Raw genomic sequence first — 12,519 nt, forward strand, 5'->3', positions numbered from 1 at the left:
CACCGCAGAGGAGGCTTCAGCCAAACGCGAGTACAAACGTCGAGGTGGTAGCGGAAACGGGAGTCACGAATCCTGAAAAAGCGCGTGCGCGCGGCGAGTTCCCGACAGCGATAATAGCGCACGGAGGAATGCCCGGAAGAGTCGACGCGACGCTCTCGTGATGCGCCCGTCCCGATCCATTGTTTCGCGAAGGCGAGCCCGTCACGCCGATAATGCGGATGCGGGCTTCTCCGCGCCGGCGAAGCGCTGCTGCACCGAACTATAACCCAGACGTAACGGCGCGGCAAGCGTCGGCACAATGCGCCGCCGGGCTGCTGCTACACGTCTGCTCGCGTGTTGCGGCACGATCGCGGTGGCAGCAGCAGCGGCAGCCCACAACATCGAGTAGGACATAGCGCATTCGTTCGCCCGGCGCGGAAGCGGCCATAGTTGGGCCCGAAGGCCACGCGTGCGTTTCGCTGGTCGCTTGTGCGCCGAAGGCCTCCGCCGGCTCTCCCACACGATCGGTGGTTGCGGCTCTGCGGAGAAGAGACGCGATTCTGCTCGCGCAAAGAAAAACAGAAAGACTCCGTCCGTGCGCCCGCACGGTTCTGTGTGCGCGTGTGCTCCGTGTTCTTGGCTCGAATTTTTTTTTTTTTTTCCCTCGGAATGCGTGCGCGGGCCGATGCGACGACGTGTCGCTGTTCGCGAGTATCGGTTTTGCGGCGCGGTCTCTTCGCCTCTGCTGCGACTAGCGCGCGCGGTCGTGGTGGTGTCGTCGCCTGTCGCCGGGCCTGACACGGCTCCCGTACTGCGAGAGAACTTTCTCCGACAAAGTGCAGTCGCCAGCCTCGGGACATCTTGACGACGACATTCCGTGCTGTGTGTGGCCGTTTGAATGGAGCGTGCACGTCACTGTGGCTGCAGTCGGGGTGAGCTGTCAGAGGAAGTAGTGTGCACTGTTCACTATATATATATACTGCGTTGGAGGCAGGACATTTCAAACTGCGTGTTCAGTCATCGACAGCACGCGTCAGTCGAAAAACATGCGTCAAAGAATTATTGCCAACATTACCAGCTTATGTAACGAGCGTAGCTTGTGGACAAATTAGGCTGTATCTGTGGCGTTCGTAAAGGCCGTAGCTATAGTCTAACATACATGGTCAACATCGCTAGAACAGCAGCTTGAGCTTGCTGGTTTTCCATCCTGGCGTTAACCGTACAATTAGACGGGGACACGAGACAAGAAGACGACACCAGGAACGCTGACTTTCAACAACGTTTATTTCAAAGAAACGCGGCTGCTTATACATATGCCCACAGGAGTCAACATGTACAGTCAACAGCAAAAGATTACGGGATGCGGTTTCCCCTCCAAATGTGAATTTCTGCACTGTTAAGGCTTGGCACTTCGTATTTAATGAATCACTATGTAGGAGGCGAAGGCTACTACGTGCTGGAGCATTCAATTCGAGACTGTGTGACCACGCTTCGCGAGAATTCAGCTTCTTAGCAGATCCTGCGCCCCGCAAACTTTTGCGGGTGACTGTACATGCTCGGTGGTACTTGCTGTCATTCAGGACAGTGCGAGTTTGAGAGACGCGCTGTGAACACCACCTTAAGCACTCGTGCCGAAAGAGTAACGTTTGGCTCGTCATCTGCTCGCGCTTTCTGTTTGTCCGCTGTTGATAGTGTTAATTAATCCACAACGTGCCACTCGTGGACACAACCTTCGATCGTTCTAACCGTTGTCAGTGTTGTACGCTTTTATGATGCCGTTACTTCTCGCAATCCTTTTTTTTTAATTCCGGTAACACAATTAGAAGTATTTCTGTAAGCTGCGCACCAATTCCCAAATGCCACGAAAATGACTGGGTAGGCTTCATTCCATTGCTCGTATAATTTTTCATCATCGACGTTGCCTTGTCGTCATGATCAACTTACTACACTCAAAGAAGCACGCGAGACTGCGATGACTTGCAGGTATATATAATTAACATTTGTTTTGCAACGCACAGTAGCACTAAAGCCCCTGCATGTACGCGCCACCGCCGCCACCGCCTGGTCGGCGGAAATGTGTATGGAGGGGCTTTAAGTAGCACCATTTCACTCCACTCGGAGCATCGGTTAGGCAGTAGATTTAGTTGAGGCGTACTAGTGCCTACGTGACGTTGTACGTCGAAGAAACCATCCAAAATTAGGGCCTATCTGATTATACTGCCACGAACAGTGTCACGAACAGCCGTTTACTGTTGAGTGAATGCTCCCCGTAACGATATGTTCTCGCTAACACATACTTTGCACTCGAAGCATTTAGCACCCTCTGACTCGGAAGTCAAACATCGCCAAACAAATTAAATCACTTCTCGGTCCAGCTACGTCTACCATAATCTGCAAGCCAAACAAAGCCAAACAGATGTCTGAATCGAGGCTCAAAACGGTGCCTTCGAATCTAGCTAAATGAATGGCACAAATCTCCCTAACACTTACAATCGTACAAATCTTTTAAAGCGTAGAACTGTTCGTATTGGCTGGTCTCGAGTGGCGAATAAATTTGGTGGCGTTAGAATGCAACGCCTGTCTAAAACTTTTCGCCTGAGCACTTCTTAATGTGACGAGGTTGGCAGTGATAACTCATTAAACCAGCGCGAGCGTGTTTTTACGACAAGCCAATTATTCCCTGTGCCAGAGCTGCCGCCATTATAGCACTTATCGCGGTGGATGAAAAGTAATGTCATTTCACCGGATTTGCGAACAAAGCTTTGTTATAAATGCTGCGAACATTTTGTGTTCATTAATCGTCAATTGTAATTTAAATTTTGTGGCGAGATACAGTTGCATTCTTCAAGAGGGAGAGAAGATCATTTGCGGTTTGTTCTTTAAACTTTTCTTCAAACTTTTGTTCTTTAAACTTTGCTGAACACGACAGAGTCATCTGCAAGTCGAAGGTTGCTGAGATATTCGCCGTTGATCCTTACTCCTAAGCCTTCCCAGTTTAATAGCTTGAATACTTCTTCCAAGCACGCACTGAATAGCATTGGACAGATTGTCTCTCCTTGTATAACCCCTTTCTTTATAGGTATCTTCCTACTTTTCTTGTGGAAAATTAAAGTAGCCGTGGAATCTCTGTACATACTTTCCAAGATATTTACGTAAGCGTCCTGTAGGCCTTGATTACGTATTGCGTCTATGGCTGCTGGTATCTCTACTGAATCAAATGCCTTTTCGTAATCTATGAAAGCCATATAAAGAGGCTGATTGTACTCTGCGGATTTCTCGATTACTTGACTGATGACATGGATCTGATCCATTGTAGTGTATCCCTTCCTGAAGCCTGCATGTTCCCTCGGTTGACTAAAGTCCAGTGTTGCCCTTAGTCTATTGTAGATTATTTTGGTAAAATTTTACATTATTATTTTTCAATTTTTAAACGTCCCCTTTTTTGGATTACTATAATGTTTGCGTTCTTCCAGTTTTCTGGGACCCTTGCACTCGATAGACACTTCGTATAAAAACCGCCAGTTTTCCAAGCATTATGCTCCCACATCTTTGATTAAATCGACTGTTATTCCACCTTCTCCTACCGCTAGCTCTTCCTCGATTCATGTTTTGCAAGGCCCTTCTGACCTCATCGCTGGTTATAGGAGGAATTTCTGTATGCTGTTCGTTACTGCTTCTAATGGAGGTATCCTGACTCCTCTGGGTACTGTATAGGTCAATGTAGAATTCTTCCGCCGCTTTTACTATATCTTCGAGATTGCTGATGATAATACCCTGCCTATCTTTCAGTGCATACATCTTGGTTTGTCCGATGCCAAGTTTCCTTCTGACTAATTTCAGGCTGCGTCCATTTTTTACTGCTTCCTCAGTCTTTCTCACGTTATAATTTCGAATATCCCTTATTTGCTACTTGTTAATTAGTTTTGACAGTTCCGCGAATGCTATCTGATCTCTTGAGTTGGACACTTTCATTCTTTGCCGTTTCTTTATTAGGTCCTTTGTTACTTGGGAAAGCTTACCTACTGGTTGCCCTGGTGCCTACCTGACACTTCAATTGCTGCTTCTGATGCCAGCCTAGTTACGGTTTCATTAATTGCCTCTATGCCGTCTTCACCTCTCCGTTCTAAGGCTGCGTATACATTATGTTTGCAAGTGCCAACCTGAATTGGTCTGTTTTTGCCCTTACTGCCAACCTTGACGCAGTAAAGGTAAAAGCAGACCAATGCAGGTTTCTCGGCCGAATAGACTACAACTTGGGCCACTGCAGGTACGGGACCATTCTTAGCCAATCTCTCCGAATGAGTATGTGCCACTGTAACACCAATGGTTATAATGTGCAAACCTTGAATGCAATTAGACACGTGCCGTACTTCTCTCTGCGCACGCTTCTCATCATACTTCTTCCTTTTACAAGCATCATACATCGCCTTCATCTTCGTGACAGAGACAGCTATACCTATACTGCAGCTGACGAGCCTGTGAGCACGTCATCCCCTATTGCTGCTACCTCGCTAACTCGAACAAGGTTCCGCGTCATTTAGCTTAAAACATTGCGTTGGATCTGCGAGCTTCCACTATACTTTTTAAAGCGACGCTTTCTCTGCAGAGAGGTCCAAATCTCGGAAAACACGACAAAATCGTTGAGTATGAGAGAATATGACACCCACGAATCCCGCACTTGGGGCGCTTAGTTGAAGAAGACTGCCGTGCACTAATTAAACGACGTTTCCTGTATTCCAGCCAGGAATAAGAGAGCCAAAAGGGCGTAATTTACCGATCTAAACTAATTATGTGGCAACGGAAACAATGCAAAGTTGGGTTTATTGGTGCGGTACGTGCTTTCTGGAAAATTTCCCGAGGACGGGTAATGAATCGTCAGTTCATGTCTATTTCTTTCCTCATGTCTCTTCTTGTGGGATAGTCGCTGAGCGGATTTCGGGCTATTTTTTTTTTTTATTTTAGCGGCAGCTCCAAGGCTCGCGTAATAAGCGCTCCTGTATACCCAAAAATCTTATCTATTGTAAAAGGGCTGTCAGCCTCTCGCATCGTTGACGCGTTTCCCTTTCATTCTCATTTATCTTAAATAGAGAGAGAGAGAGAGTGATCTAGAGAGAGAGGGAGAGAGAGAGACAGAAGATGGGAGACTGACAGAGAGGTTAGTCACAACAGAAAATGCTGCGTGTTATCTCGTGCAGGGGAGGGGAAAGACAGAAACTTTACAAGAAAATACAGAAGAAAGAGTCAAAGTGCAGGCACGCAATCACAGAAAGTAGAGTACAGTGCAGAAACAGCTTGAACGTTCATCGGTGCGCGGTTAAAGAAGATCGCGTACAGAAGCTGCAAGCAGTCGTGTCAGTCACTACCATCTGGTTGTCAACTTTGGGCCGGAGCCTGGGGTTACGCAAGTCTAATAGCGTCGTCCCGGCGGCGAGCGTATAACAGGCCTTAAGAATAGATCTCCGGGGACGGGTGGCGGCATGGATCGACGGGTCGTGTAATAATGACTTATTTTTCTGTTGTAATCTGTTATTATTCTCTCGCTTTGTAGCGTATATACCGAAGCGAACAAAGGCTCAGGAGTGGGCGCGTCAGTCGATAGCTCGCGCACTTTTGTCTCGAGCACAATGCCAACGTTCGGCCTTCGGGCTACATTGAGCCGTCAATGACGAGGCCTGTGCAGTTAAACGCTCGCGTGCCTTTTTTGCGCGTTGCTGCCTGAATCGAGCACACTTATACACGCTGCTTGCGTACACGCATACGTGGCCTTCACGAATGTAGACGTCGCATGAATGGAGTGTGCACACTTGCGCTTTACTTTTTCTCTCTTATGGCGGATACATCGCCTCGCTGGTGCTTTTCCTTCCCTCTTCCCCCATCATTTCATCTGTATACGTTTCCTTCGGACGCCCACCTGTTCGCATTATAGCGATGTCTGGGCATGTGGGCCATCGCATCTAGGCTCGCGAGTGAATGCCTGCCGGGACCAGCGAACGTAGTATGTTGGTGGTGTGTTGGAGCGGCATTCTGAGTGTGCGAGGGGGACCGCCCACTGACCGAATAGCACAGCTTTGCGCAAGTGTGCGTAAGTCGCTCTACTTTCGCTGGCTGCAGGAAACGCATGCCGGACAAAAAGAGGGCGTGGGTCCCCCCCTCCCCTCCCCCCCACCAATCATTAGGCGCACTCGGATGGGTGCGTGTGCGAGGCGTCGTGATACGCGATACACATTGATTCGCGCTTACGCCCCCCCCCCCCTCTTCGCCGTATAGCCAGAATGGAAGGCGAGAAATCCGGTCCCCGAGAAGAGAGACAGCGAGCACGACATGGTAGTTAAGGTGAGAAGGAGGGGCAGGAGAGAGCGGGGCAGGGGTGGGGGGGGGGGGGGTTGAGGGGATGCCGACTTGGGAAAACAATGGCCACGTGGCGGAAGCAGGGCCCGCCTTGATTGGGAGCTTTTGGATCCTGCATAGGCAACGTTCTGGGCGGATCGCGTAATTATAGTCTTCTGAGCGAAATATAAATAATCAATAATCTTTCATTTTTGAAAACAGCGCGAATAGGAAGACAGATACGGAGAGAAGCACATAGGAAAGGCGCTGTCCCGTGTGTTCCCGTCTCTTCCGCCCCTTTTGGGCTGTTTCGAAAACGATCGTTTTCGAAACATAAGAAGTAGAAAAGAAAAGAAGTCATACTCAATTCAGCATGTTTTGCAGTCAGTAACTGTGAGATAGTCCCCGTGTAATAATTCCTGTGCTCGCCCTTTATATTGACGACGAGGTTTGCGAAGTTGGGGAGGCATGGTCACCATTTTAGCGCGTTGAAGGCGAGGTGTCAAAACTGATACACGAGAACGTCGAAATGTTCGGCAGGAAATTGCTTATTGAACAGTGACAGCGCACTATAGCTAGTGCAACGCTAGCCAACCGCCGCTTCCGACGACGATGATGGTGATCCTCAGTCTTCCACCTTCAACTTTCTTTTCTTCACTTTCATTTGATCCTCTCCTTTCTGTTTAGGTTTCCCGCTTCTATGTAATTGTTCTTGGCTGCCCGAGATTCTTTTTTTTCTGTAAGGCTGAATGCAAATGCGGTTGGATATACCTTTATTCTGCGGACACGCGTTTTATTGTATACAAATTTTACACTGGACGAGGTAGTACCACCTGCACTTTTGTTACGTCGCACACAGCTACTACGTACTTGTGGCGCAAGTTGCTTGCTGCAGTGGCAGGATCTCGTTGTCGAGACGTTTCCATTTCAGCTTGGGCTGGAATGTCGTGCCTGCCGCGACAACCGCTTTCTTCTGTATTATTTAAGCACATCACGTGAAGATCTGCGTTACGCCCTCCCAGCGTCACTTTACCACAAATTCCTCAAAGTGTCTTCTCCACGCAGTGTCTGTACAACTAGAGAGCAAGAAGCGCACTAGTAGCAATATAAACCCACGTCTGTGCCTACTGGTAATGCGTAGTATGCAACACAATTGTACGCAATTACACTGGCGCGAAAAGAAATAATAAATAATAAAATGCTAAAATACTGCCTGCCCCTTTGGTTCTACATCCCAATGACACTCACACAGTGACTTTCACGTGCACTTGTTCTAGGGGATACGTACAAGTTTCCAAGTACGCTTATTCGCACGGCTTGTCTGACCTGACCAACATGGTGGGTCTCAGGCCACAACCTCAATAAGGCGGCACTTCTCAGTCTACTCTCGGGGGTGCCTTTGTGCGGCAGTGAAGGGAAATCTACTGGGGCAAAGCACGTACAAGTGACAGCGCTCCTGAATACAATCCCACATTTTCATCCGCGTTGGTTTAAGTTTGGGAAGAGAAGACAAACATTTGAACTACAGCAGCAGAATAGCTCAATATGCACCACTGAATGTTAAATCTGTCTTATTTTCCAGCTCCTTCGCATACGTGTTTCGGCAAATGTGAAACCGTCGCACGCGGCAGCTACGCCTGATTCAGTGTCTGCTCTCAGATACCAACAAGTGCTGTCGAACGCCGCCGGACTACTTGGCGCAGCAACACTTGTGCCGAAGCTCCGAGCCTGCCGCTTCCCTTTCATTGCCACAGAAAGTTGTTAGCGAGTGTATAGTGCCGTTACTTCAGCCGCCCGTCAGTCCTGGCACCGTCCTAGCGTTTCTAAAGCCTCCGGGTGCTGGACTTCCATCATTGCTACTACCTGAAACTCTACAGTTTGGCTAGGGTGAGTGAGATGCGAGGTAAATTCTGTTTGGAGCAGGCGCACATATTATTTCCCTTCGCCTTTTATCCAATTGCTTTACCAGAGTGGTGCTGTGCTCTCTTGGCCCGTGAGCCAAGTACGTTGTTCGTTTTCGTTTGTCAATATGGTTGGCGTAGAGCGAGTTTGTCCGATGCTTTAGCAGTGGCTCGCGTAACAGAAATTCGTGCGCCAGAGCCCCAGGTATTTCCAGCGTACCTTAGGTAACGTCGACCTAAACCAAAGGATCGCTGAAAACTTTTTTCCTCGGGGTAATTAGTGCTTGATATTTTTGACATACTGGGAATGATCTCCACATACAGAGTTGCGAAGGCACATGTTCTCGTGCGAAATCGGTTCAGGAATTCTTTTGGTTGTCTGTAGAATGCTTTTAGAGCATGTAAACCTCATATGCACTTCGTTGTCTTGGCCACATATAATGACCAGATAGATAAATGTTTACAATAAGATTTATTTTCCTCCGTGTATTGTCGCCCATACCCTTCCGAACGCGTTGACTGTAGGATGTATGTGGATAATAGTAAGAAAAAAAAGACATGTATGGACAGAGCTTCACGGGTTGTCTATAGACGAGCTGTAGGACTCCCGAAAAAAAAATAAACAAGGAAAGGTTTTCAGCAGACCTTCCATGTACTGTCTAAATAAGCCTGCGTGTGGGTGCGCGCATCCGCTTATTGGACAACATGTATATATTAACTCATTGTGCCATATATCACGATCACCTGCCACCTACTTTTCCCGGTGTTTCCCACTTCCCCTTACCCCAGTGAGGAGCAGCAGGCTAGAGACACGATGCCCAGGCCGACCACTCCTCCTTTCTCTTCATTACAATTTTCTCCTCCTCCTCCTTTTGACACGCGATACGCGACGACGAAACCGCAGAGTATATTATTCTGGCCCTTATTTCTTATATTTGAACATCAATAGAAGAAAAAAAAAAGAATAAAGAGAAAAGAATAACTGGAACGTCCACGAAGCTTTGTTCAATCAAACTAGCTATCGGTTTCCCACGAAACGCGAGATTTCAGTGACATGGAGGAAGCGACGCGTTACGGCGAACGTTACCAGAGCGTCTGTGCGAACGGGAGCTGTCTTTGTACTCGTCGCAACAATCAGTCAGTCCGTTTTGCAGGCGGAATGCGCGCGCTTTCGCGCTTGCAGATTGCTTCGTGCGGACAGAGACAGGCCGCGGCGATTTGGCCGGCTCGGTGTTTGCTTCGACGGATGGATTCCTTCGGCCGCGTTTGGCCGGTCAGGCCGACAGCACTTCCAGCGTGCTGCGAGTGATTATGCAAATGGATCGCAAGTGCGCGGGCTCGTGCTGCGCATCGCCGACTCGCAGGAGCGGCGGCGCTTCCGTCGTAGTCCGAAGGAAGCTAAGCGTCGGCGGTGTTCGTTTCCTGATTGCTCGAAAGCCGGAAGTGGGAGGGGACGCGTGGGCCAGCTTGAAGGCGTCCCTTCGTGCGCGGAGTGGATTGGGCAATCACGGACGTTTTAGGATCGTTTTATTTTTTTATCAAAACACGAATAAAAGCAGTTGAGTGTACAACGTGCCGAAGTAGGTCACATAGTCGCATGATAGCATATTCCTTTCGGTGCAATGTGTTTCGGGATGAGCCTTTCGTTCGCGCAGGTTGATTTCATGAGTTTTCTCAATTGTGGGGAGAATTTTAGAGAATGTTATACGTACACGCGAGAGAAAGATTTGACAGAAGGGCGGACGTACCATACCATTGTCGAAGGACAATTTCTCTGTGTTCTCGTCATTTTGGCTCGACAGCGCCGACTTATTGCTGTATCTTTTCGGAGAAAGGAAAACTTGTCGTCACGTTAAATAGAAAAAGCGCTGCGACAGCACAACTCGGCAATAAGACCAGCTTGAGCTTCGGCTTCCTTATGAATGCGCACTGCCATTTCACCTCGCTCTACGAATTGCGTTGCTCACTTGTGCTGAGTGACGAAATACATGGTATTATTTCATTTTCAGTCAACCGAAAGTAAAGTGTTTTCGAGTCATATTGTGAAGTGTTTTCTCTTGTGTCATTCCCCGCATGTGAAGTCTTCAACCAAGGCGACGAGGGCAAGTCCTGGTACATCATACTACGGGGATCCGTCAACGTCGTCATCTACGGCAAGGTAAGCAGTTTAAAGACGCTGTAAGGAGCTCATTCGTTAAAATATGAATGGAAAATGCTTCGCTAGCAGCTGAAGCGAGCATTCACTGCTGCCTAAAGGACAACAAAAACGCTCTGCGTGGTATTCTCCTGTCTAGTGTTATATCACTTAATATGAAGTATTTTGCCGATTACCTATTACGAAAGAGAAGTGGCAGAGTTATTCGTACTATTATTACTGGGGGGACATCTCGACGACACGTCCGTCGGCTTGACCTTGCGACTATGGGGCCTAAGACTGCAACACAGGATTTACGGGCAACGCATACGTCTTTCACTGGGTCGTTCTTGTGTCGAACATCTTTGTGACTTCTTATAGATATGTTCTCATTCAGTCCAACTTGTTATCGCAAATTTGTTGCACGGAAGTGATTAGTTTGACTTAGACCGTGACTAATAACAAAATATAAAAAATAATAAAAAAGGAATCAAAGCAGTCACAAAGGTGCCTTGTGAACCAAGCCTTCGCTGATTTGTCAGAGAAGTACGCATTCTATTCGTGATTGCCTTTGTCATGGAATGGTTGTACGAGCATACCGCTAGATGGCTGTGCTTCGTAGAGAAACATAATGCAGGCGTGCAGATTGCAAGGCGTACTGATGCGCTAGAAAAGTGTTCCTCACTTGCCAGAGAACGCATTGACGGAAGGGGATAGGCGACGTATAAAGATGCGCGTTGGTGTGATGGAGGCTTCTTCTTGGCTGACGTAAGGGGTAGCTTCTAGACAAATGCCACGTTAGTAGGTCGTCTTGAGATACCGTGTGAAAAAGCGCCTTAGCGTATACCCGAAAAGCTAAAGTCGGCTTTTATTTTTCTTTCTTTGTTTGTATTTTGGTAGGTTTCGGCGTGCATGTGCTAGTTTTGAGTACCTTATCCTTATATTTGAGAAATACCTACTGCAGAACTGCTGTGCAGCAGCCCTTTGTACGGAACTCTATGGTTTCTTGCTGGTGCAGCGAAGGACGATGCATTCAGTGCCAATTTTCTGAATGTCGTAGCGGCGTCAGAGCAGGGAGCATGTTGAGTACAGTATTGTGACGGGCGCCTTTTAGGTTAACAAAAAAACAAAAATAAAGAAGTGCGCGAGCTGTAAGCTACTGCTGCTGCTTGGAAACTATTGAATGCGGGCGACATTCACTAAAGCTACGTACGTGGCTCATCTCGTTTTACGAATGTTGGCAGTGTCCTCTCCCTTTCAACCCGCCTCTTTTTAAAAGAAAACCGCGTGAAACGGCATGACAGCCACTCGGCCTGGCGTACAACTATGAAGGCAAAGGCCTCCCAGCCAGCCGGCACGCCGCTTTTCCTCCTGCACGCGTTTATTCTTTCTTTTTACCGCCCATGTTCGCTCTGACACGCAACGGAATGCTCTCTGCATTCTCGCCTAGTGACATTACGTAAGCGTCGTTTCCGTGGGACACTCAGGCAGCTGCCAAAACCTCACCTTTAGGCTCCCTCATGGCGAGAAAATGAAAATGTTGGACGTCGACAGGGAAGGCGCCGTTGACTTTACTATGTCAGGTAATGCAGTCTCAGTGATGGCAGACGTACCCGGGCACCGGTGTATCGTACGCTGTCGACCTTATTAGGATTGCAAATTGGGCAAGTCGTCTGTGTGAGTGTGTGTGCGGGGGGGGGGGGGGACAGAATGCGTGTCCTATGTGTGTTTCGCTCGTCCCCATTATGTATGCGGTGCGGCTGCAGCGTGGCACGCTGTCAGTCGTTATTCGCGTTAAGCTTGCAGCTTCCAGTTCGATCGTGTTGACCGAGAGGCTGCTGCGCTTTCTCCACTGCAGACTTCACAGGCGTGGCGTGACAAAGTTTCTTGCGTGGCGTCTGGTTCGCGTGTGCTGCTTGTGCGAGAGAATCCAGGAAAGCCTACATTTGGCTTGGTGTTAAGGCGAGGCTTCCTGTTCACGTGCCAGTATATTTTTTTTATTTATCGCACTACAACTATCACATTGCGCCGCTGACTTTATATACTGGGCTGGCAGCCGTTCATTTTATTTAATGCGACTGCGGTTAACTAGAAGCTTGAAAAAGGGTTTGCGCGCTTCGAGGGCCCTCTCCATAACGCTTTGACGAAGTGCGTCGTCTTAATCTGTCGTGTCGTCGT

General features: G+C 48.3%; 1 protein-coding gene across 9 annotated transcripts in view; it reads left to right on the forward strand.

Moving 5' to 3' along the window:
• The window catches only part of Epac (Exchange protein directly activated by cAMP), a 514,493-nt gene that overhangs the window by 470,439 nt on the left and 31,535 nt on the right, over positions 1-12,519 (forward strand). For all 9 annotated transcript variants that reach the window (XM_075681972.1, XM_075681973.1, XM_075681974.1 and 6 more), the window contains one exon: positions 10,289-10,365. In XM_075681972.1, the coding sequence (XP_075538087.1) occupies positions 10,289-10,365 (77 nt within the window). The remainder of the gene's footprint in view (positions 1-10,288; positions 10,366-12,519) is intronic.

Source organism: Dermacentor variabilis, chromosome 2 (assembly GCF_050947875.1).
Source record: "Dermacentor variabilis isolate Ectoservices chromosome 2, ASM5094787v1, whole genome shotgun sequence".
Taxonomy (NCBI): Eukaryota; Metazoa; Arthropoda; class Arachnida; order Ixodida; family Ixodidae; genus Dermacentor; species Dermacentor variabilis.